The sequence below is a fragment of the Mesoplodon densirostris genome, chromosome 14 (genome assembly GCF_025265405.1).
Source record: "Mesoplodon densirostris isolate mMesDen1 chromosome 14, mMesDen1 primary haplotype, whole genome shotgun sequence".
Taxonomy (NCBI): Eukaryota; Metazoa; Chordata; class Mammalia; order Artiodactyla; family Ziphiidae; genus Mesoplodon; species Mesoplodon densirostris.
The window spans coordinates 65049435-65073651 of NC_082674.1; the positions used below are offsets into that span (position 1 = coordinate 65049435).

The window sequence follows — 24217 nt, forward strand, 5'->3', positions numbered from 1 at the left end:
CGCGCCACAACTAGAGAAGGACCGCGTGCAGCAACAAAGACCCAATGCAGCCAAAAATAAACAAATAAGTAAATAAATACATTTATTAAAAAAAAAAAATCAGACCTTTAGGGCTTCCCTGGTGGCGCAGTGGTTGAGAGTCCGCCTGCCAGTGCAGGGGACACGGGTTCGTGCCCCGGTCCAGGAGGATCCCACATGCCGTGGAGCGGCTGGGCCCGTGAGCCATGGCCGCTGGGCCTGCGCGTCCGGAGCCTGTGCTCCGCGGCGGGAGAGGCCACAGCAGTAAGAGGCCCGCGTACCGCAAAAAAAAAAAGAAAGGAAAAAAGAAAAAAAAAAAATCAGACCTTTTTTTGGCACGAAAATTAGGTCACGCGAATTCTCACACTGGGAGGCCAGCTACAGTTACCAAGGTTCGGGCAGGGAGGTTCTGTTCCCTTCCTTTTGTTACGAGCGTGTGCCGGTGACCTCGCGGGCCTGCTAGCAGCCCCAGCCTGTGTTTAGCGGGACTGCGAACGCGAGACGTCTGTTAACACCAGGTGCAAGGCTGCCCCCACCCACTGGAGGGTGTGTCCTACACCTGCTGTGGGACAGGCCCCCAGGCGGGAGGAGGTTCACTCCTTCGAGTTAACATTTCACACAGTGGGCAGCAAGGCCGGGGGCCCTGAGGGTGTGGCGGAATCACAGGACGACCGCCCCTGGCTGCCGCCCCACCACCAGCGCGGCCAGCTGCCTCCCCGCCAAGCCCCCGCCGCCCCCTGCGTTCCCACTCGAGCCTGCTCTGTCCCCAGGAGCCTGAAGTGACGAACGAGCCTGCAGTTCTGCTGCCGAAGTAAACAGGCGAACTGAGCCCGCTCTCCAGTACCTGAGGTTAAATGAGAAACATCCATCCACTAAGGCCAACGCGGGCCAACACCAGAGCTGCACACAACTGCCTCGTCTTGCAGGAAAAGGCTGATTAGAGGCAAGGATTTGGGGAGAGATGATGTCTAAAAATGGAAGCGGAGAGGGGCAAATGGCATTCACCTCAGCCCCCAGCCCCCGGGCTGGACAAAGCCCGCCTCTGCCAGCTGCCAGGTGCTCCCCATGAGGGGTGGACCGCCGTCCGCCAGCCCGCGGCCCAGCTGTCCCGCCAACGCGGCCCTGCTCCGAGACGCCCCCTCCTCCTGGGCTCACCCTGCCTGCGGGAACGCGGCCGCCCTCTTCGCCCTGAGCCCCTCCGCAGGGTGCGTCTGAAAGCCAGGGCCCCAGACTGGAAGTTCCAAGGTTCCTGAAGGACCTGTGGTAATTCCCCCTGAAGGTGAACTTAAAGAAGACAAAGGCTGTTTTCCAGCAAAAGAGCACCACCTCCTGTGCACACTCTAGGGAACCGAGGGGGGCGAGGTCCCCAGGGGCGCATGGCTGGGGGCTGCCTGGGCACTTGCAGGGCACTTCTGACCAAGGTGACCAGTCCCACAGGGCCCTTTTGCCTTCAGGAGGCCACGGAAGTCCTTACTGAGGAAGGAGGGGCCTGCTGACACCCGGGGAGGGGACAGGAGGCGGGAGCCCTGGGTGTCCAAGGAGGAATAGCAGGCAGAGGGGCTGGAGAGACACGTGGTTGGGAATGGGGGCCGGGGGTCAGCGGGGCCAGGGCCCAGCTCTCCTCTGTGTGGGTGGAGGGCATGGAGGACTCCAGCGGGAGGACCCCCTGACTTCTGTCAATTTTCCAACAATGTCATTGGAAAATTCTCACAATTTAATGAAGAAAGCAACAGAAATACTGATGCAGCACCATCCCAAATTTGTTCACAATATATGTAAATTTACACATAGAAAAGAATAAAGGAAACAACAGCACGCTCACAACGTTTCTATTCATTCTTCTCCTACACGTGTATTTTATTCACATTTACTCGTAGGATTATGGGTGACTTTGATTTTCTTCTTCACACTTTTCTGAATTTCCCTGTTTTGAACAACAGCCAGGTGTATCAGGAAGTCATTAAAAACAAAACGAGCAGATTAGGCTGGAACAGCGTCCGATGTATGGTGAGACTTCCGGGGCCGCAGCAGTACCGTGTTTGTTCCACTCCGTACAAAGGCTGAGGTGCCGTAAAAGACCTTGCTGCTCCCCAGTTTAGACGCAGTGGCTTTGGGAGCCGAGATTTCACGGTGGATCTGGCAAAGGTTTCCTCCCTGTCGGTGGCTTGGTTAGGAGCCCGGCTGGGGGGTCTCTACAGGGAGTACAGACCCGGGGGCCATGGTCCTCAGAGGGCTCATCCCTGGCACCACACTCCCACGGGGGCCACAAGGGTGTCTGAGAGCTCAGAGGTGGACAAGAACCTACCAGCCAAAGCGGGAGGAAGGCTAAGAGAGGTGGGCCCGGGCAGGGCCGGCAACCCTGTCCACCCCCCACCCTTGAATGCTCTCCTGTGAATGCTCGGGGGTGGGGCAGGACGCCCCTGTGGGTTTGTCTTCTTAAGCAGGACGAGCTCAGGCCTGGGGGGTCCCCTCCTTGCTCCCAGCTGGCGCAGGGCAGCAGTTCTAGACAAGGGGGCCGAGCCCTCGGGCGGGAGGCCCAGGTCTATGCTTGAGGGCGAGGCGCTCACGAGCTCCACTGCCTCCGGATCTGACCCATGCTCCTCCACAGAGATTTGCTGGTAATAAAGTTAGCACTTCATTTCCTTCTCTTAGGCGTTCATCTTTCTCTCAGCTGGATCTGAGAACAGGGTGTGAAGACCTCTCTGGGGACTTCCCTGGCAGTCCAGTGGTTAGGGCTCTGCGCTTCCACTGCGGGGCCCGGGTTTGATCCCTGGTTGGGGAACTAAGATCCCACAAGAAGAAGAAGACTTCTGTAACTAAAACCTCAAGGACAACTCAATAAACTCTCCCCAAACTTACATATTTAAGAACATATTAACATAGGAACAGTGTTGCAAATTTAGCAATAAGAAGTCCTAACAGGAGCAGATTTCAAACACACATTCATCCCCCTTTAAATACAAAGGTTTACAGAAGCGTGAATTAACCCCCGGGGATCATTTTTCTGTACCCGGTCTTGAGCCGAGCCTCAGCCATCAGCTCCTGCGTGGGGAGCTGGGCGTCACGGCCCAGCCTTCCCATCTGAATCTGCACCCCCTGCCCGGTGACTGCCGGCGACCGGTGCAGCCCCCTGAGAGCCCAGGCTGGCTGCTCTGGCCTGGCCCACAGGCACGCCGCCACCTTGGCCTTGGCCTCCAGCAGGACTTGAAGCCCGATTACTCCCGAGGAGGCCCCACCCTGCACGGTTCACAGATCCTCATTCTCCAAATGACGGCGTTCCTTCACTCGGAATGAAACGAGAAACTGTTCCAAATTGGCTTTTAAAGGATGGAAGATTTTCTTCCTTGTCCACACAACAGCCTCAAAGACAGCACTCTCGCAGTGGAATACAATTTTGCAAGGAGACTCAAGGGCTCCTAGCGCCAACAACGTGGGGCTGGACACGCCGTCACAGGAAACGAGGTCCCCACGCGGCCCTCAGAGCACCAGCGCCGCTCCACGCCCAGCACCCAGGCCCGAGGATGGGGAGGCCATCACCCCGCGGCACAGACCGGGAGCCGAGACCGGCAGGAGCGCGGGGCTGGGCCCCTGGCCGCCTCTGTGCCCGGGCGCAGCCTGTGGGCTGCAGGGAGGAGCCCGGATTTACTCTGAGAGCCAGGGGCCCCCCGGGGGGCTGTAGGCAGGAGTGAGGCCCGAGTCACCTTCGTGGAGACGGTCTGGTCCACGTGTGACAACGGACCCCGGGGAGGTGAGACCAGTGGAGGGTAGGCTAGGAGATGGTGACAGATGACAGGGCTGCTCTCAGGGGCCCAAGACCCAGCACAGCTGAAAACTTTTCGTCTAGAAGGTTCTCTCTACATTTGTTTTACGCTATCAACCCCCAGGTAAAGGCAGGGTTAGAAATGAAGGACACGGCTGGGGGGTGGTCAGTGGACAGAGGCCCAAAGGCCATGCCCTGAGCAGGGAGGGGATGTGGACTCACCCACTTGCGGTGTGTGCAGCAAACTCGAAGTCCTGAGAGTGACCAGGCCGGCCTCCCGCGGCCCCCGCCCCCACCCCCTACCCCCACTCGCCCGCTGTCCCTCAGCTGCAGGCAGCCCAGGGCATCACTGGGCCCCGCACCGCTGCTCCTCCGCCCTCCCCTCCTGCCCCCAGGGGGCTTCTCTGAGCAGGAGAGCTCGTACAGTCCCCGCCCCAGCCTCCCTGCCCCCTTCAAGCTCTGTTTGCACACAGGATACACTTCCCTCTAGACTTCGTCTTCTCTTCATCCTTCTCTCGTCCAGCGAGAACATGGGTTTCAAGACGATTCTCCACAGGGCCTGGCACACGGCGGCGCTCAATGGAAGAGTGACTGAAGGGCTGAGCAAGTGGAGGGGTCGACGGTGGTCCCCACTGGTCTGCGAGGTACAGCTCAGACAGGCTGGAAACCTGCTCTTTCGGTCCAGGGCTCAGATGCGCCAACAGACACAGGAATGGCCGCCCAGGGAGACCGCGGAGTCCTCAATGGCTTCACACCATAACTCCTAACTGCTCTCGCTTTGAGGATTTGGAAGAAATAAAAGCAACAGAGGACAGCTCTGAGTTTCTCTGAGGAGGCTGGGCAGGACATGAGGCCAAAGCTAGCCGCGCTTCCTCCCTTTGCAGTAACTGGCGGAGTCGAGGCGGCTGCAGAAGGTGGCGCCCTGAGTACACGCTGGTCTCAGAAGGGTCCGGGTCACCAGCGACTCGCAGCCTCCTCCCAAACAGAAGCGCTAATCAAAGGTAACGGGAGAGACACCACGACGGAGGCCCAGACGGTTAATCTGGGAAGTAATTCGTGGTCAAGTCTTAGAACTACTGCGGAAGCGACGGCTGGCACTGCAGGGCCATCTCCCCACAAATGCTCTCTGCTCTGGAGGGAAGGCACCCGGAGGCCCCATGACCCTTTCCAGCTGCGCAATCAGACTCGCTGTTCCTTCCGCACTGAACACAGGCCTGAACCTCAGCCAAGGCATACTCTGCTGTCACCTTACAAACACCCACAGCCAAATCTCTCCACAGCTAAGTGTGCTTTCACCTTCACCAAGGAGGCCCACCCAAGGGGCAGGTGGCCTCGTAAGCAGGTTTCCGCCTGGGTGGGCGGCCCCTAATCGACAGCCAAGGCCCACCCTTGCGGCCAAGTGGAATCTGCAAAACAAGCCTCTCCCCCAACTTATTTCTTAGACACGGGTCCACCCAGACCCACTGCGTCAGACTCGGGGCTGGGCCCGGAGCTTTCCAGAGGGCTCTGACGCTCACTGAAGTTTCTGAGTCGCTGGCCTGGATGACTCGGTAGGGAAGGTAGGGATGTGGATTCCCAGGAGGGAAGCTGAGTGAAGGCACGGCCGAGGGGAGGGCAGGTGGGTGGGGAGGCCCAGGCAGCCTGCGGGGACAGGGAGGCCTGAGGAACCTGTGTCCCTGAACAGGATGAGGATGAGTGGATGGCGGGTGAGGACAGAGAGATTCCGAGTCAAAAAGCGTCCAAGGGAGGGAGCTCAAGTTGGCTGAAAACAATCCCATCCTGCACGTACTTGGTTTTCAGGGTTATTATTGCCCACGTGAGCGACACGTGATGGGAAGGAAAGAAAGCAGCTGGAGCCTGGGCAGAGACGGTCAGACACAGCACAGCTGGCTGCCGTTCCCTGGCTGGGCGAACCAAGGCCCCAGGAGAGGCTTGGGCTCAGCGGGCAGCCAGGCCTGGCTCCTTCCAACATCGCCTGCACTTCAGCCACAGGCTGAGACACTGTCATCTCTGCTTGTCTAATGAAGATGGAAGTCACCTCTGGTTTTTTTCTGGGCCCACCTGCAGCTGGACCTCCAGGCTGTGGGCAGGGCTACCACACAGAAGCTCCTGGGGAAGCTGCAAGGGCCGGATTCACAAGGCCTTGCTAAGTCCCACCATGTGCTTCCAAGAAGACAGGCTGAAGATGTCCCAGCTGAGACCTCAGAAATGGCTGACGGCTTAGCCCTTATACTTTGACCACTTCTGTGAAACACTGGCCCACAACTCAACACTACACAAACGCACTAACTGCCTACTATGTGCAACCACTATGCCAGGACCCAGAAGAGAAAAGAGTTGTTACTAGTCTGGCCTCAAAGTGGCTACTTATGTAGTTATGAAGACAGAGACGATGACAGGAAAACTGAGACATTACATGTCACTGTATACAGTACAAGATGTTAACTTCACAAATTGTTCAAAAAACACTAAAGGAGGGAGTAATCAGGGAGAGCTGGTCCCTATGCACCTACCTACCTCCGTGGAGGAAAATCCCAATGACCACACCCCAGCACCCAGATCATGCCTTGGGGTGCAGGCCCGGATCCTGGCGGGGCCACCCAAAGGACACTGAAGTCCTGCCCCCCGGGAGCCCCACCGCTCCTCCCCTCCGTCACCTCCCGTGCTGAGCCCGCCCTCTGGTGACTGGGCGTCGCCTGTTGGGTGAAGTGTATTACTTCACAAAGGCACAGTCAGCACCCGGACACAGAAACGCGGGCAGGACTCATATTCAGGTCCGGCGGGATGTCCCTGCCCCCAGATGCCCACTGACGTAGAAGCTCATGAGAAATAGGTCGTGCAAACGGAAAAACAAAACGGAGCTTCAGGCAAGACCACATCTCCCCCACGTTCTGTGGCAGGAACCCCTGAGCGGCGTCTCTCCTGTTTCCTTCCTGGGGTTTTGTCAGGTCACCTCTGATGTGGCAGAATCAGGTGTCCTGAGAGTTGGGATCTGGGTGAGGAAGCAGGGGACACACCTGCTCGGAAGAAACGGAGGAGCCACCAGCCCACGCCACCCCCACTGGCCGACCCGGAGCACTGGTCGCAGGACGGTGTTTGGACTTGGTTGTAACCCGTCTCCACAGAGGATGAGGGCCTCAAAGCCTTCCAGCCAGTCCTCACGTCTCTGATGAAAGCTGACTGTTTACTCTGAGCCCTGGGCTGGGGAGACACAGCATGGGAGAGCCGTGGCTGACCTACTGCTTTTCCGTTCTGTCAAAAGTACCTCTTGCATCCTAACTTTTTCTTTAATTTGCCCCCCCCCCCAGTTTTACTGAGGTATAACTGACATGTAACCTTGTATTAGTTTAAAGTGTACAACATAATGGTGTGTCCCCTTATTTCAAAATTCTAAACCACTGCAGGTTAACAAGAAGGAATAACAAGGATCATTTTTACCCTCTCACCTGAAATGCTAAAACCAAATTTATGAAACAGTTTTCAGACATGGGACATCAGATAGCTCAGCAGTACAGAACCTCACAAACCACAGGACATGGAGTAGAGAAGGCAGCTTCACAAGTGGGGATGGGGATCATCACCCCACGTTAGAGGCACCCTAGTCCTGCCTATCAAAGGGTAAGACCGAGGCACAAAAGCTCCTCGTCCAGGAGCTGCACCCCCTCAACCAGGGACACCCCTGCAGGTCTGTCCATCTGCATCCGAACTAGAACGTAGGGTGTGTGGAGGCGCCAAGGCCGAGTCGGGGCTCGGGCCTCCCGCGTCCATCTGCTTCTCCCCTGAGCTTGGGCGTGGACCTTCCACTAGAAGCCACAGACCCTCCCCAGCCTCCTCCCTGGAAACGCTCTGCCTGCCCCAGGGCCTGAGCTGAAAAACCAAGACAACGGTGAAGAAATAACTAGCAGTTACTGGCGGGGGGTGGGGGTGGGGTGGGGGTGGGCAAACCCAATGCACGGGGGGCAGCTCCAGGCTGTGGGTCTTTGAAACAATAGAGCTGCGTGTTCCCAGGGAAGTTGGCAGCTTCGATACCATATTTAGAGACGGAGGCTTAGAATAACATGCTCTCTTCGTAAATAAAGTGACAAGGAGACAGCGGTGCTACAGGTGCAAGAAGGGCCAAGTTCCACATGGCAATTAGCTGAGGCTTAGACGACATCCGCCCTAATTTCCGCACTGAAGACAAGGCCTCTCAAATGGGAAGCAGCTGCCGTTAGTAACTGTACCATTTTGGGCATTACATCCATCCGGCTAAATCAGGTTTCAGTTTTTGCCTCCATCAACTCCCAGCATCTGTAAATAGCATCACTTCAGCAGTTTGCCCTCGCACGTCAACACGATTAGCCGAGGTCGTGGGACCCACCAACAGACAGAGGCCTGGATCTGGTTCCCCGAGGTCAGAACTCTCTGGACGCGCACTGGCCCTGGGATGAGGCTGCCTCGCTTTCTGGGGCTCGCCCATCCTCCCCCATCTCTGAGTCCAGAAACCGGTGCCTGCAGGTGCCGCAGGGCTGTAGGAGGGATCCTGACCCCTGACGTGTGGGGCAGTAGAAGGGGAGAGAGCGGGAGCCAGAGAACAAACCCTCCAGGTGAGTGCGTGGCCCCAAGCGTAGGACACAGGCTCTCAGCAGACGCCACTAGGATACATCCATCCAGCTAGTGGAGGGGTGGGTGGGGGCTGGCTCTGGCGGCAGGAGGGAGACAGGATTCCCATGGCACCGCTCGGAGACACCCCGCCCCCACCCTCCAGCCCCTCCCACCGCTGGCTCTGTCCCATCCCTGCCTGCAGCCCCTCCTCTGGGCTCCTCCCTGCTCGCTGCCCTCAGCCACCACTGCGCAGGCTCCGGCCACGGAGCCATGCGGCGCACCAGGCCTCTGGCAGGTCCACAGCTGGCCGACCGCGACCCTGCCCAGCGCCCGCTTCCTCCCTGGGCTCCTGCCCCTCGCCCGCCTCAACGCCACCCCCCCCCGCCCCTCCCCGGGTGAGTCCCCCGAGTCACCTCCTACGCAGTCTTGGACCCTGTCGTTCTCCACAAGTAACCTTCTGCCAGGAAACCGAGATGAGAACAGCTGGGCACAGGCCTTCAACACCCAGTCCTCCGCACCTCCAGAATCCCCCTCGTCTCCTCTTCCCTCCAAGGGCGGGCCCTCCTCCAAGACCCTCCCCTCCCAGCCCAGCTGCTCCCTGAGGGCAGGTGAGGATCAGCCCCTCCCTCCCTGGGCCTGGGCAACCCGTGACAGAGCTCTGGCTGCACCCGCACCTGTGGAGGTGGCGAGCCCCACCGGGGACCTCAGTGCCCAGGGATGCACAGGCTGCCCGCCTGATGGGCCTGGCCCATGAGAGCGGCCTCCGCTGCGTTTTGGCCCTAGGACTCCAGGGTCAGCCGGGGTCACCACGAGGCTCCTCATCCCTCCTCAGGGCTTCCCCCCTCTCTGCACCTCTTTTTCCAGATGCTCCCATCCCCAGACGCGGCTCCCTGGGGTCAGCTCTTCTCGCTACGGGGCAGGGGTCCCCGGGGAAGCTGCCAGGATGCACTGGCCCTCGTGCTGAGGCCGGGGCAGCCTCATCTCTCCAGGTGCCCATTATAGTAACTGGTCACAAGGACACGGGCAGCCGAGTCAGCTGGCCTCCAGGAGCCCAGAGCACAAAACGAGGAAACACACCGACACATCCAAGTTCAATACGGGTGACACCGGACATACAAAGAGGGGGAGAATTCCCACCCAGAAGGCCCCAGCTGGCATGAGAGCTGATGGCTTCGCGGGCTCGGCCCTCTGGGCCTCCCTCCACCAGCCATCACCCACCTGTCCTTGCGGGCGGGGGGCGGGCTCACCCACCCGGTGAGGCTCAAATGTGCACCCGCTCCGGGCAAGCCGGCATGGAGGCGTGCTCAGGCTCTGTGGACGGACCGGCAGACACATCATGGTCCCCACGCCTGGGGGCCCTGAGCGAGCATCGTAGGGACTGGAGGAAGCCCTTACCCCGAGGGGACAACCCAGGAGTCTCCTCCAGAAGGCATGGGGGCTCCGGCCACAGTGAGGCTGGGAAGTGAAACAAAGTGTCCTCAGAAGGAGGGAGCCCCGGCCAAGCTCACCACGCGAGGAGGGGCCTCAGGGGAGTGAGCCGTGGAGGGCAGAGCTCAGGGGAGGTGCAGGGCGGGCGCCAGGAGAGTCTGATGAAGGAGATCTGGCGACCGCAGCCTCCCTCTGCTTCCAGGCAGCCCACCTGGGTTCGCCCCTCTGAAGGCCATGCATTTTCCGCTTTAGAGTGAGCTGGTCTGACAGCTCTCCTGCCTCAGTCTGTACCTCCAAGTCCCCAGAGCCCAGGCTCTGCACAATCCCTGCGTTCTGCAAATCCAAAAACTGGCCCCTAGCCACTTGTCAGGCTGCTGTCACTCTCGCAGTCATTTATTAAGCACCTGCACTTTGCCAAGCATGAGGGACATTAAGAATAAACACGGGGACCAGGGTCTGAGTGGGAGCCAGTGAAGAGGCTGAGAAAGGACAGGAAGGGGGCTCAGCATGGCTCATTAGGTGAGCAGGACTGCAGGGCTCCCGGCACAGAGACCCCGAGCCTGGAGGGGAGTGGGGAGGCCTGGGTAGCTTGGGTCTCGGTGCAGGGACAGGGACGTGGGGGCTCAAGGCACTACACCCTTGAGGCAGCGGAGCCCAGGCTGAGGAAAGGAGGCGGCACAGGGCGGATGAGAGAAACAGAGCTTCCGTTACAGTAAGGACACACGCGTGTCAGGGAGCGGGTGTTTGGGCAGGAATTATTCTAAAGAGACACCAGGACAGGGTCTGAGGACCCCCAATCTGCACCCATTCCTGCAGTTGTCCCGTCTACCCTTGGGACGCAGATCCCACCCACGTGCCAAAGGCTCCGGCCCAGTGTCCCCATCCTGCACCTGTGCCCCCGATCTGGCTGACGCCCACTCAGACATTTCCCAGGCAGCTGGGTGCTTCTTTTCCTCATCTGTCCTCTTTCGCACGGCGTCTTGGGTGTTTGGGGGACAGGTCATCCTCCCGTTCGGCTGACGAGCAGTGACAAGCTCCACGCACGGGGCCCTGGGGGCTGGCGCCTGACCCCAGGCCCTCAAGGCCCAGAGCATGGAAGGGAGGCCCTGCCACGTGTGGGGTTTGTCCTCTGAGGACAGGAGTGACCTGGCCCACTCCGCTCTGTCCTGAGCGACACCCGACGAGCCGGCAGGCGTCCGTGGGCTATGCCTTGGTCCCACTGTAGAGATGGCTGCTGGACGGTGCCTGTCCTTGGAACGAAGGGGGATGAAGAACAGGAGGTAGGTTCCAGGACGCAGGAGGAGGAGCTGGGAAGGCAGCGAGGAAGGGTCTGGGCCAAGGGACGTGCCGATGGACGAGTGCCCCTCTCCCAGAACCAGCAGCCCAGGCCCCGCTGTGGATGCAGTCAGCAGCTGAGGAGTGTGGGTGAGAGGAGGGCTTCTACACTGCGTCAGACGGATGCTTCTGGAGACTGGATATCCGCTCAGAAAACAGCACGAGGCCAGGCCAGCTCCGAGAGGTTTAACCGCTTGTCCCCCAGCCCACTCAGCGAGCCCCAGGAAAGAGCCTGCCAGGGATGGGAGCGGGTGCCATGTCCCCAGAGCAGAGGTCACCCCGGAAAGGTCCTCCGCGGGCAGGCGTCGCGGCTGGACTGCACGCGGGGCCCTAGCAGCCTCCCCCCACGCCCTTCAAACCACAGCTGCAGGGCTGGAGAGGCCTCCCTGTAATTCAGTCCTGTGAGGGCATGATTTAAGACAGGGCAACACCCAGGGGGATGACCGCCACCCCAAACTGCCGTTCGCCAACACAGGCCCCGCTCCCTCCCGGCGCAGGCCCCAACCTGCAAAGACCCCAGATCCACCCTGTGGCCTCAGATGCCTGCTCGTCGCCCAGAGGAAGATGGTCTGAACTCTATCACCCATGCGCGATGCCCTCGAGGCCGCGTGAGGGTGAGCGTCAGCTCAACGCTTCAAACGGGAGTGGGTACATGAACAGCGAGTCAGCCTCGGGAAACACCTGGCCAGGGCCTCCTTCTTCGGTGCTTGCTGAGGTCCTGGGGTCTGTGGCTATCGCCAGGGCCCCTAGGGCAATGGTGCTAGGCCCGGCGCTGTGCCCGGGGAGGTGCGGGACAGGAGCGAGGGCCCTGCTCTGCCTTGGCCCCTGGAGGAGAGCCCAGCACCCGGCTCAGGGGACCTGGGTGGGCAGGAGGCTGTGCTCAGAGCAGAGCGCCTGGGAGGGCGGTGGGCACACAGGAGCCCCTACGCCCTTGCTCTGAAGGACCGTCTCCAGGGTCCAGTAGTCGAGCCCCAAGGGCACTGACTCCCAGTTGGCTGAGTGTCTGAGCCATGAGAGCCTCAGGAGGTGCTGCTGACTGGTTTCCAGCCCCGAGCCCACACTCTCAGCCTCTGGGATGATGCCTGAGTCCCTTCCAGAGCAGGGGTGCTAGTGCGCCGGGCTTGGCCTCCCTCAGGGGCACCATTACCTGCCTCAGGTTCCCTACAAAATTTTTTCTTAGCTTCTTAAACTGCATTTTAAAGAGAAGTGCAAAAATGTTAGCTACACCACTTCACAGCTGCACAACCACACCAGCACCTCCCAGATCAAGCCTCGAAGCCTCTCCACAGCCCGGGGGCCTCCCTCTCGCTTCTTCCGCTCGGTCTCCCCCAGGGTACCCCCTTCCATCAGCCAGGGGTGAGGGGGGAGTTCTGCTTCTCCTGTACTTCCTAAAAGGGAAAGTCTTCAGTGCACTCTCTTTTCTACCTGGTTTCTTTTAAAAATGTGTCCGTGAGCTGTATCCATGCTTTTAAACGTCCGTCCTTTCACCTTCTTTGGCCTGCCTTGGGCAGATGTCCCAGCTCCACGACTCGTCTGAGCTGACTCCGTTTTCGGGCATTGCCACAGGCCCCTGGGATCTTTCTGTGAGTGGCTCCATGAGAGTCTGCCTTGGAAGAAGTTCCACTGGCCAAAGATGTCGGGGGGACAGACTCCACGTCTGGACAGCACTGTGGGGGTTTCACGCGTCGAGTTCTTGGGTCTGAAGCAGCAGATGGAGAAGACCACCTCCCAGAGTTGAAGCAAATGCACAAGTGAGGCTGGAGGTGCTGTGGACTGTGGTCCTCGCTGGGGGTGGGGGGCAGAGAGCAGAGTGTGTGTGTGCACGTGTGTGCACGAGTGTGCCCCTTGCAATGTATCAGAGAGGGGAGTGTGTGTGCGGACTTACTGTTGGGGAGGGTCTGGAGTCACCCGGGGAGTTGCTTCAGAGTACATGTAAGAACTGCGGGTTCAGGACACATAGGGGGAGGGGAGGAAAGGGCAGCAGATGAGGCTGGAAAAGCAGAAGCTCATAAGCGCAGAGAGTGTGGGCCGGCCACCCACCCAGCCAGCGGCCTGCATCTGGCAGGTGCTGGAATCCACTGGCCCACAGGGCTCAGCAGGGGCAAAGCTGGCCACGTCCCCTGCATCGTGTGTGGCCCGCCCTGGGCTGGGGGAGCACAGGCTCTGAGCGAGGACGCTGGGGGGAGGGAGTAGGGCCCAGCTGAGAGCCGTCGGCCTGGGATCGCACTGGCCTGGGATCGCACCGGCTCTGGGCCCCTGCGGAGTGGGGGGCGGCCCTGCACAGGCGGGGTGCGAGAGGCCGGACAAGGACTCCTCAGGAGGGGCCGGGGCCCACGCCCCGTGAGCACTGGCTGAAACGACTCCAGGGGTGATGCAGTGCGCACAGGCGCAGCGTGGGGTCAGTCTGGGGACGTGCGCACGCGGATGTGTGCTGACAAACAGCAAACACACACACAGCCCATGGCGACCAGGGGCTGAAAGGTCGAAGGCTCTGAACGCTCCTCGCTTGGCCACCGCCCATAACTTATTCACTGGAAACCCAGAACGCCTCGGTCACAGAAAAGAGGCAGGAAGCCAACCAGCCTCAAACGAGCCCGAACACGCTCCACTCCAGGGTTGGAGCTGATGAGCTTCCCCAAACCCCAAGTCGGGGGAGCCTCAATGTTCCCTTCAGTTGTTGGCAGTGTCCCCAGGGAAGCTGCTTCCTGTGGTGAGCTCTTCTTCCCGGGGTTCTGGGGGCAAACCCAGCAGAACCTGGAGGGTCTCAGAGAAATAGGGCTGGGCCCAGGTTTCCCGTGAGAAGTAGGGATGGTCCGCACGGGATCCCTGCCTCAATGCCCACGTGGCAAGATGATGGGCTGGGACGGACCACTCCCAAGAGGCGAAGGCACTTCTCACAACCTCAGGGTTGAATAAAACCCACATGTCTTCCCCATCTGAACTCCGATTACTTCTTCCCCTGAGGAGAGGTCACCTCTGGTCTGGTGAAGCAAACAACAAAGGGCAAGAGAGGGCGTGGGTCTGGGAGCCTGGCCTCACCTCCACGTGCAGGAGGGGTGAGTCTGGGAGCCTGGCCTCACCTCCACGTGCAGGAGGGGTGAGCCTGGGAGCGGGGCCTCACCTCCATGTGCAGGAGGGGTGAGCCTGGGAGCCTGGCCTCACCTCCACGTGCAGGAGGGGTGAGTCTGGGAGCCTGGCCTCACCTCCACGTGCAGGAGGGGTGAGCCTGGGAGCCTGGCCTCACCTCCACGTGCAGGAGGGGTGAGCCTGGGAGCCTGGCCTCACCTCCACGTGCAGGAGGGGTGAGCCTGGGAGCGGGGACTCACCTCCCTGTGCTGGAGGGGTGAGCCTGGGAGCCTGGCCTCACCTCCACGTGCAGGAGGGGTGAGCCTGGGAGCACGGCCTCACCTCCACGTGCAGGAGGGGTGAGTCTCGGAGCGCGGCCTCACCTCCACGTGCAGGAGGGGTGAGTGTGGCAGCGCGGCCTCACCTCCACGTGCAGGAGGGGTGAGTCTGGGAGCGCGGCCTCACCTCCACGTGCAGGAGGGGTGAGTGTGGCAGCGCAGCCTCACCTCCACGTGCAGGAGGGGTGAGTCTGGGAGCGCGGCCTCACCTCCCCGTGCAGCGGAGTGAAGACCCCGATCTTGTCTCCCAGCATTCCCTCTGCCCAGTTGTCATCAACCCTTCTGATCACAGTCAGGACGTCATCCTGGAATTACCCCATGTAGGCAAGCGCAGGGACACGCACCAAAACGGATACAAAAACAGAACCAAGAGATCAGTTAGTGTCACTGAAGCTAAGGAAAGACTCTAGCGATGACTCATTCTGAGATCAGACGTGAAATCGTCCCTCCCCACATCTTCACCCAGGGTCTCTCTTCGTCTCCCATATGGATTTTAGCGGCAAAGAGCCTCCGGTGGAAGTGTGTGGCAGTTTACAATCTAGTGACCACCTTAAAATTCATGTTCCTAATATTTGCTTATAAATAAAATGGTTTTCAACAAATATAAATTCAACTAAGTATAAAACTTTCTATGTTCCTGCCTCCACCAAAGCACAAAAGATGACCCACTCCAACTCCATTTATTTAGAGTCGTGGAAGCTCTGAATAACCCTGTTAAATCCTTGTCGTGCCAGGCAGTAGCAAGGACAGAGGCAGAAGGTGGGCAGACGCAGGAGGAAGGAGGGGCGTGAAGCCGGGACACAGGCGGGCGGTGAGGGAGGACTCGCCCGGTGCCCCCGGAGGGGCCACGAGCCGCGGGGACAGACGACAAGGGTGGGGGAGAGGACGAGGAGCGAGGGGACGACCAGGCAGCAGCAAGCATCGGGGGGCCGTGCTGGTGCCACACGGGGTGCAGTGGAACTGTCCACGGGCTGTCTGCCCAACCGCCCTCCACATCGAAACCGCCTGCCTTTGTCCCCCAGGACCTGCGTGGACACCGGAGGCCTGCCTGGCGCTGCAGTGCGCTCAGGAGCTGACAGCCAGAGTAGCCTTGTGGGCCCGGCTGGGTCTGAAAGCACCGCCTGCCTTACCAAGGGGCCTTCGACCGCTTTGTGTGAAGCAGTGATGTGGGGTGTGGGCCCCTGGGGTCAGAGGGATGTTCCAGGCCAATGGACTTCCTGACATCACCAGAGAAGCTGCTTCCCCGTGAACGGAGGGGCCGCACAGTTTGGGAAGTTTATCTGGGGCGAGGTGGGACGAGGTGATGGGCGCTGGATGTGCCTCCCAGAGGACATGGGGCGGGAAAGGCAAGACCTGGAGTCTGTACTGTCAGGTCCCCATGCTCCCTTCCAAACCTCCCCTCTCCTAGGGGTTTAGGGGACAGCGAAGGGGCAACCACACCCCTCCTTCTCCAGGTCTTCACCCCAATTTCCCAGCTTAAACAAGTACCAAATAACAAGGGCTGTGTGACTTCAAAATATTTCTTTTCCCAACTGATACAGTCCAGAAAACGCAACAGACACTGAGGGAATCTCAGGCTTTCCCACATTTCGGGGTGGCTGGTTCTCCATGGCAGGGTGACACCGACAAGGGTTTCCTTGTAGTCAGTGCTCGGCTATCAAGCGGGCTTTCCTGATAAGCATTAGGGCCAAAGTGGCCGACTGGCTTGAGAAGGGATGAGCAGAGAGGGCACCTTGCTTATCTCACATAAAGTTCACGACCAGGAGAGCCCTGTACCCATAATAAACGCCACTCAGACTCAGCCAAAGGGCAGCCCCCAAGACCTCGCCAACGGTGCAAAGGAAAAGGTAACTGAAGGCTTCCTACAAGCCAGAGCTTTTGCAAGAGCAAAATGAAACAAAAAAAGACATTTAATTTTGTAAAATTAAAAATTAAAAAGAAAAATACCAGATTAATTTTGGTAAAAAATAAAATACCATAATATCTACATGGTTATTTGAGACTGGTCTAGATATTAGAGCCATAGAAATAAAAGGAAAAAAATAGGAAGTATAAATATTGGGAAGAAAAATCATATGACTTTCTACCTAGAAAAATAGAGTACTAGTTAAAAATTAGAATAAGTAAGAATTTGAGAAAGGCTGATAATTTTAAAATAAATACATGAAAATCACTGGGTTTCCCATCTAACCAGCAATAACCAGTTAGAAAATGTGATTAAAATTGGCTAATCATTAAAAAAACAAAGTTAATTCTCTAATTCACTGTATACGCCGAAATTAATTCTCTAAGTATTAAAGATTTAAATGTTAGAAAAAAACCTTGGGGCTTCCCTGGTGGTGCAGTGGTTGGGAGTCCGCCTGCCGATGCAGGGGACGCGGGTTCGTGCCCCGGTCCGGGAGGATCCCACATGCCGCGGAGCAGCTGGGCCCGTGAGCCATGGCCGCTGAGCCTGCGCATCCAGAGCCTGGGCTCCGCAGCGGGAGAGGCCACAACAGTGAGAGGCCCGCGTACCGCAAAAAACAAAACAACAACAACAAAAAAACCTTGAATAACCAAGAAGAAAATGTGAATAGATGTTTAATCTTGAGGTGGGGAATGGTCTTAAAAGAAGTAAATAGGGCTTCCCTGGTGGCGCAGTGGTTGAGAGTCCGCCTGCCGATGCAGGGGACTAGGGTTCGTGCCCCGATCCCGGAAGATCCCACATGCCGCGGAGCGGCTGGGCCCGCGAGCCATGGCCGCGGAGCTTGTGTGTCCGGAGCCTGTGTTCCGCAACGGGAGAGGCCACAGCAGTGAGAGGCCCGCGTACAGCAAAAAAAAAAAAAAAAAAAAAAAAAAAAAAAAAAAGAAGTAAATAACAAAGATTTGGTTACAAAAAAGTGAAATTCTCTATGTTAAGAACAGTAAGAACAAAACAAAAAGGGAAATACTCTAGAAAAATACTTGCAGGATAAACTGGAGACTAGGACCTAATACCCTTGCTACATAAGGACGTAAGAGACACAGCAGGAAAGAGAGACACATACTTTAAAAGAAAAACAGGCCAAGGGCAAAAATCAGGCAACTCACAAAGAGGAAGAAAAGCAAACTGCTGTTAAATACATTTAAAAATGTGATACCTGACTAATATTCAAAAACGTACAATTTTAGACAGGAAAATTCCTTCTCCCTTCTTTGTTCTTTGGTGTCTTACCAGATTAGCAGGGATGAACATAAGCCTGCTCAGTGTGGTCAGCATGATGGCTACTGTATCGTTTCTGGTGGGGATATACATTTATGGCGGCAGTTTGGCAAGTCCTATCAAACACAAGAGGCTGCATATCCACTAATCTGACAAAAACACTTGTAGAGACTCTTTCAAGAAGATCACAGACGTGCAAGGAGACTCAGCTCCAAGTATGTTCATTACAGTGTTTCTTCAACTAGAGAAAAACTAGAGACAACTGCACAGCCAGAGAGGGTTGGTTAGATAAATTATGGTACATCAACCAATACCATAACCAACTGCAGCCCACTCCAGCCACCCTGTCCTACCTAAGGAGGAGGGGAATGTGGAGACGCACAGGTAGAGCTCACAGCCTGTAGGCACAACTCCTTACACGGGGCTCTAATAACAGGATCAGAGGCTACAGAACACTTCCCCTCCCCCACACCTCACTACCACGTCACTAAAGGCCTATTTACAGCAGTACCTTTTACCTGGTACATTTTATGTCCAAATATCAAAAAGGAAAAAAAAAATTACTCGACGTCCTAAAAGGCAAAAAACAGTTTGAAGAGACAGAGCAAGCATCAGAACCAGACTCAGATATGGCAGGAGTGTTGGAATTATCAAACAGGGAATTTAAAACAACTATGCTAAGGGCTCTAATACATTAAGTAGACAGCATGCAAGAACAGGTAGGCAATGCAAACTGAGAGATGCTAAGTCCAAGAAAGAATCAAAAAGAAATGCTGGAGATCAAAACACTGTAACAGAAATAAAGAATGCCTTTTATAAGCTTATTAGTAGATTTAACAGCTGAAGAAAGAATCTCTGGGTTTAAGGATGTCTCAACAGAAACTTCCAAAATCGCAAAACAAAGAGAACAAAGACTGAAAAAGAAAATAAACAAAAACCCAAAACAGAACAGAATATCCAAAAACTGCAGGATAACTACAAGAGGTGTAATACACATGTAACAGGAATATAGGAAGGAGAAGAAAGAAAATAAGCAACAAAAGAAATATTTGACACAATAATGACTGAGAATTCTCTACCCTGAAAAATAACCCTTCAATAATGAGAAAGAAATAAAGACTTTCTGAGACAAACAAAAATTGAGGGAATTTGTTGCCAGTAGACCTGCCTTGCAAGAAATGTTAAAAGAAGTTCTTTAGAGAGAAGAAAAGTTACGTAGGTCAAAACCTTGATTCTACATAAAGAAAGAACATTGGAGAAGGAATAAGTAAAGGAAAAATTTTAAAAACAGTTTGTTCAAAATAATAATAGCAACAATGTATCTAATTACATATGCTTATATACATACCATATATATGTATATCATATATATATATATAGTGTGTGTATATATATATATATATATATATATATATATATACGCTTATGTATGTTTATATATAAGTTAAATGAGTAACAGCAATGACAAAAAGGACAGGAGGAAGGAATTAGGATTATTTTGTGATTATAAGGTACCTGCACTACCTGTGAAACAGTACATTTTTAACTGAATGCAGACCTGGATTAGTTGTAAATGCATATTGCAATCTCTAGGGCAACCACAAAAAAAAATTTTTTAAAGGTACAACCGATATGCTAAGACAGGAGAGAAAATGAAATCATTTAAATTGCTTAGTTAAAACTGCAAAAGGCAAAAAAAGGATGGAAAACAAAAACAGGAACAAAAATCAAAGACAACAAATGTGGTAAATATTAATTCAACAATATCAATAATCACTTTGAATAGCAATAGTCTAAATGTACAAATTTAAAGATAGAGATTGTCAGGGTAGATTAAAAAAAACAAGACCCCACTATACGTTATGTACCAGAAACCCATTTTAAATATAAAGATATATATATAAGGAAAGATATACCATGCTAACACTAATCAAAAGAAAGCAGGAGGGCTTCCCTGGTGGCGCAGTGGTTGAGAGTCTGCCTGCCGATGCAGAGGACATGGGTTCATGCCCTGGTCTGGGAAGATCCCACATGCTGCGGAGCAGCTGGGCCCGTGAGCCATGGCCGCTGAGCCTGCGCGTCCGGAGCCTGTGCTCCGCAACAGGAGAGGCCACAGCAGTGAGAGGCCCGCGTACCGCAAAAAAAAAAAGAAAGCAGGAGTAGCTATACTAATTTCAGGAAAAGCAAACTTCAAAGCAAGGAAAGTTATCAGGGATAAAAAGGGGCATTACATAATGATAAAGGTGTCAATTCTCCAAGAAGATAACAATCCTTAACATGCATGCACCTAACAACAGAGTGTCAAAACACGTGAAGCAAAAACTGATAGCGCTACAGGAGAAACAGATGAATCCACTGTTACAGACTGGAGACTTCAATGCCCCACTATCAGAAATGAATGACTCAGCAGGCAGAAAATCAGTAAGGACCAAGCTGAATTCAACACCACCGTCAATCAACTGGATATAATTGACATCTATAGACTACTTCATCCAGCAATGGCAAAATACACATTTTCTTTGAGGTCACATGAAACATTCACCAAGATAGATCACATTTTGGGCCATAAAACACACGTTAACAATGCTAAAAGAACAGAAACCATATAATGTCTGCTCTCAGACCACAATGGAATTAAACTAGAAATCAATACCAGAAAGATAATTGGAAAATTCCAAAATACCTGGAATTAACACAATTTTAATAACATTTGGTTCAAAGAAGAAACATCAAGAGAAATCTTAAAATATTCTAAAACAAATGAAAATAAAAACACAATTTGTCAAAATTTATGGGCTGCAGTGAAAGTAGTGCTTAAAGGTAAATTTATAACACTGAATGCATATATCAGGAAAGAAGAAAGATCTAAAATCAATAAACCAAGCTTCCACCATAGGAAACTAAAAGAGAAGAGCAAGTTAAATCCAAAGTAAGCGGAAGAAAAGAAGAAATAAAAATTAGAGCAGAAATCAAAGAAGTTGAAAACATGAAATCAACAGAAAAAATCAACAAAGAGCTGCTTATTTCAAAAGATCAATAAACTCAATTAGCTTCTAACCAGGGTAACCAAGAAAAAAAGAGAGGCAACACAAATTACTAATATTAGTAATGAAAGAGGGGACATTACCACAGATCTCATGGGCATTAAAAGGATAATAAAGAAATATTATGAACAATTCTATGCCCACAAATTTAATAAACAAAATGGACCAATTCCTTATTTCTTTAAAGACGCAATCTGCCAAAACTCACACAAGAAGAAACAGACAATCTGAGTAGACCTATATCTGTTAAAGAACTTGAATCAATAATTAATAAACTTCCAAAACAGAAAGCACCAGACCCAGATGGGTTCTGAATTCTACCAACATTTAAGGAAGAAATTATGCCAAATTCTCTAACAATTTCTTTCAGAAGACAGAAGCAGGAGGGCTACTTTCTATCTCATTCTGTGAGGCCAGAATTATACTAATACAAACTAGACAAAGACACAGTAGGCAAAGAAAACTAAAATGTCTCCCATGAACATAGTTGCAAAAATCCTCAATAAAATATTAGCAAGTTGAATCCAACAAAGTACAAAAAGAACTATATAGCATGACCAACTAGGATTTATCCCAGATATGCAAGGCTGGTTTAACATTCAAAAATCAATTACTGTAATCCATCACCATCAACAGGCTAAAGAAGAAAAATCACATCCTCACATTAATAGATGCAGAAAAAGCATTTGACAAAATCAAACAATTCATGATTAAAAAAAGAAAAAAACCTCTCAGTAAGCTACAAATAGAGTGAAGCTTCTCCACTTGAAAAGAACGTTCACAAAAGCCTTCAGCTAACATCATAATTAATGGTGAGAAACGTGAAGCTTTTCCTAAGATCAGGAACAAGGCAAGGATGTCCCCTCTAGCCACAGCCTTTCAGTATCATAGTCAAAGTCCTAGCTAATGCAATTAAAACAACAAAGGGAAACAAAAGGTATACAGATTGGGAAGAAAGAAATAAAACTGTCTTTGTTTGCAGATTACATGATTGTCTATGTAGAAAATCTGAAAGAATCAACAAAAAACTACAACCAATGAGCAATTATAGCAAGGTTTCAGAATATAAGATTAATCTATGAAAGTTAAATATTTTCTACATACTAGCAATGAACAAGTGGAATTTGACATTAAAAATATAATACTGTTTACATTAGCATGTAAAAAAATGAAACACTTAGGTATACATCTCACAAAATAAGTACAAGAGCTACATGAGGAATCTTACAAAACTCTGCTGAAGAAAATCAAAGACGAACCCAGTAGAGAGATGTCCTATGTACATGGGGAGAAAGACCCGATATTGTCACGATGTTCTTCTCAACTTCTAGATTCAATGCAATCCCGATAAAAATCTCAGCAAGCTTTTTTGTGGATGTTGACAAACTGATTCTCAACTTTATATGGAGACGCAAAAGACCCAGAATAGCCAACTCAACTCTGACAGAAAAGGATAAAGACTGACACTATCCGACTTCAAGACTTACTATAAAGCTACCGTACTGAAGACAGTGTGGGATTGGTGACAGGATATAAAAACAGATCAATGGAACATAATAGAGAGCCCAGAAATAGACCCACATAAATGTAGTCAGCTGATCTTTGATGAAGGAGCAAAAGCACTACAATGGAGCAAAGACAGTCTCTTCAACAAATGGTGCCAGAACAACTGGACATCCACATGTAAAAAAAAAATGAAGCTAGACACACACCTTACACCCTTCACAAAAATTAAGTCAACATGAATCATAGGTCTAAATGTAAAATGCAAAACTATACAACTCTTAGAAGATAGAATAGGAGAAAATCTAGATGACCTTGGGTTTGGTGATGACTTTTGGATACAACATCAAAGACTGGTCCATGAAAGAAAGAATTGATAAGCTGGACTTCATTAAAATTAAAAATTTCTGCTCTGTGAAAGATGCTGCCAAGAGAATAAAAGGACAAGCCACAGACTCGTGAAAATATTTGCAAAAGACATATCTGATAAAGGACTATTATTCAAAATATACAAAGACCTTGTAAAACTCAACAATAAGAAAGCAATTCGATTTAAAAATGGGCCAAATACCTTAACATACACCTCACTAAAGAAGACATACAGATGGCAATAAGCACATGAAATGATGCTCCACATTGTATGTCATCAGGGAGATGCAAATTAAAACAACAATGAGACAACACTACGTTCTATTAGAACGGTCAAAATCCGGAACAACGACAACACCAAATGCTGGTGAGGATGTGGAGCAACAGGAACCCTCATCACTGCTGGTGGGAATGCAAAACAGTACAGCCACTTTGGAAGACAGTTCGGTGGTTTCTTACAAAACTAAACATACTCTTACCATACAATCCAGCAATCACACTCTTTTGCATTTATCCGATGGAGTTAAAAACTTACATCCACACAAAAAACCTGCACATGGATGTTCATAGCAACTAAACTTGGAAGCAACAAGATGTCCTTTAGTAGGTTAATGGATAAACTGTGGTCTATCCAGACAGTGGAATATTATTTGGTGCTAAAAAGAAATGAGCCATCAAGTGATGAAAAGCCAGGGAGGAACCTTAAATGCATATGACTAAGTGAAAGAAGCCAGTCTAAAAAGGCTATATAGATTGTGCGATTCCAACTATATGACATTCTGGAAAAGGCAAAACTATGGAGACAGTAAAAGGAACAGTGATTGCCAGGAGCTGGGGAGACGGAGGGTGGAACAGGTGGAGCACAAAGGATTTTAGGGCGGTGAAACTGCTCTGTATACTACACATACGTGTCATTACACATTTGCCCAAACCCATAGGATATGTAACCCCAAGGGTAAACAGTAATGTAAACTATGTGCTTTGGGGAATGCGAAGTGTCAATGTGGATTCATCAGTTGTAACAAATGTCCCATTTGGGGGGGATGTGGATAACAGGGCGGCTGTGCATGTGTGTGGGGCACGGGTATCGGGAAATCTTGTACCTTCTGCTCAATTCAGGCATGAACCCTAAACTGCTCTACAAATGAAGTCTATTTTTAAAAAATAGCTAAAAGTACCCCAGACTGATAAACAGGAACAGACTACAGCACTCACAACACATAGGTGCAGTCCACATACGTAACGTCGAGAGGAAACAAAGTTGGACACGTGAGCAGGCTCTGCACGACCCATGTATTGGACGTTCAAGGCAGACACGCTCATCTACGGTGTTAGAAGACACGAGGGAAGCTGGGGTGCTGGCACCCCACCATTTCCCCACTGGGTAGTGATTATAGGACATATTCTTTCCAACCACCAAGCTGCATAATTCTGATTAATACACTTGTTGGTACATTACACTATACTTAGATAAAAAGCTTGTTTTAAGGTCACAGTATTTCCGGAGTGGACAAGCCACAGCATGCCCTGAACCCTGCCTGTGGCCCTGACGCACCTCTAAATGGACATCATATCCTGAGGAAGCCAACAC

The 24217-nt window shown here is 52.6% G+C and overlaps 1 protein-coding gene across 1 annotated transcript in view; it reads right to left on the bottom strand.

The window, feature by feature from the left end:
* SH3RF3 (SH3 domain containing ring finger 3) overlaps positions 1-24217 on the bottom strand; it is a 211413-nt gene that overhangs the window by 80998 nt on the left and 106198 nt on the right. Inside the window, exon 4 of the mRNA XM_060117283.1 lies at positions 14739-14834. Coding sequence (XP_059973266.1) covers positions 14739-14834 — 96 coding nt within the window. The remainder of the gene's footprint in view (positions 1-14738; positions 14835-24217) is intronic.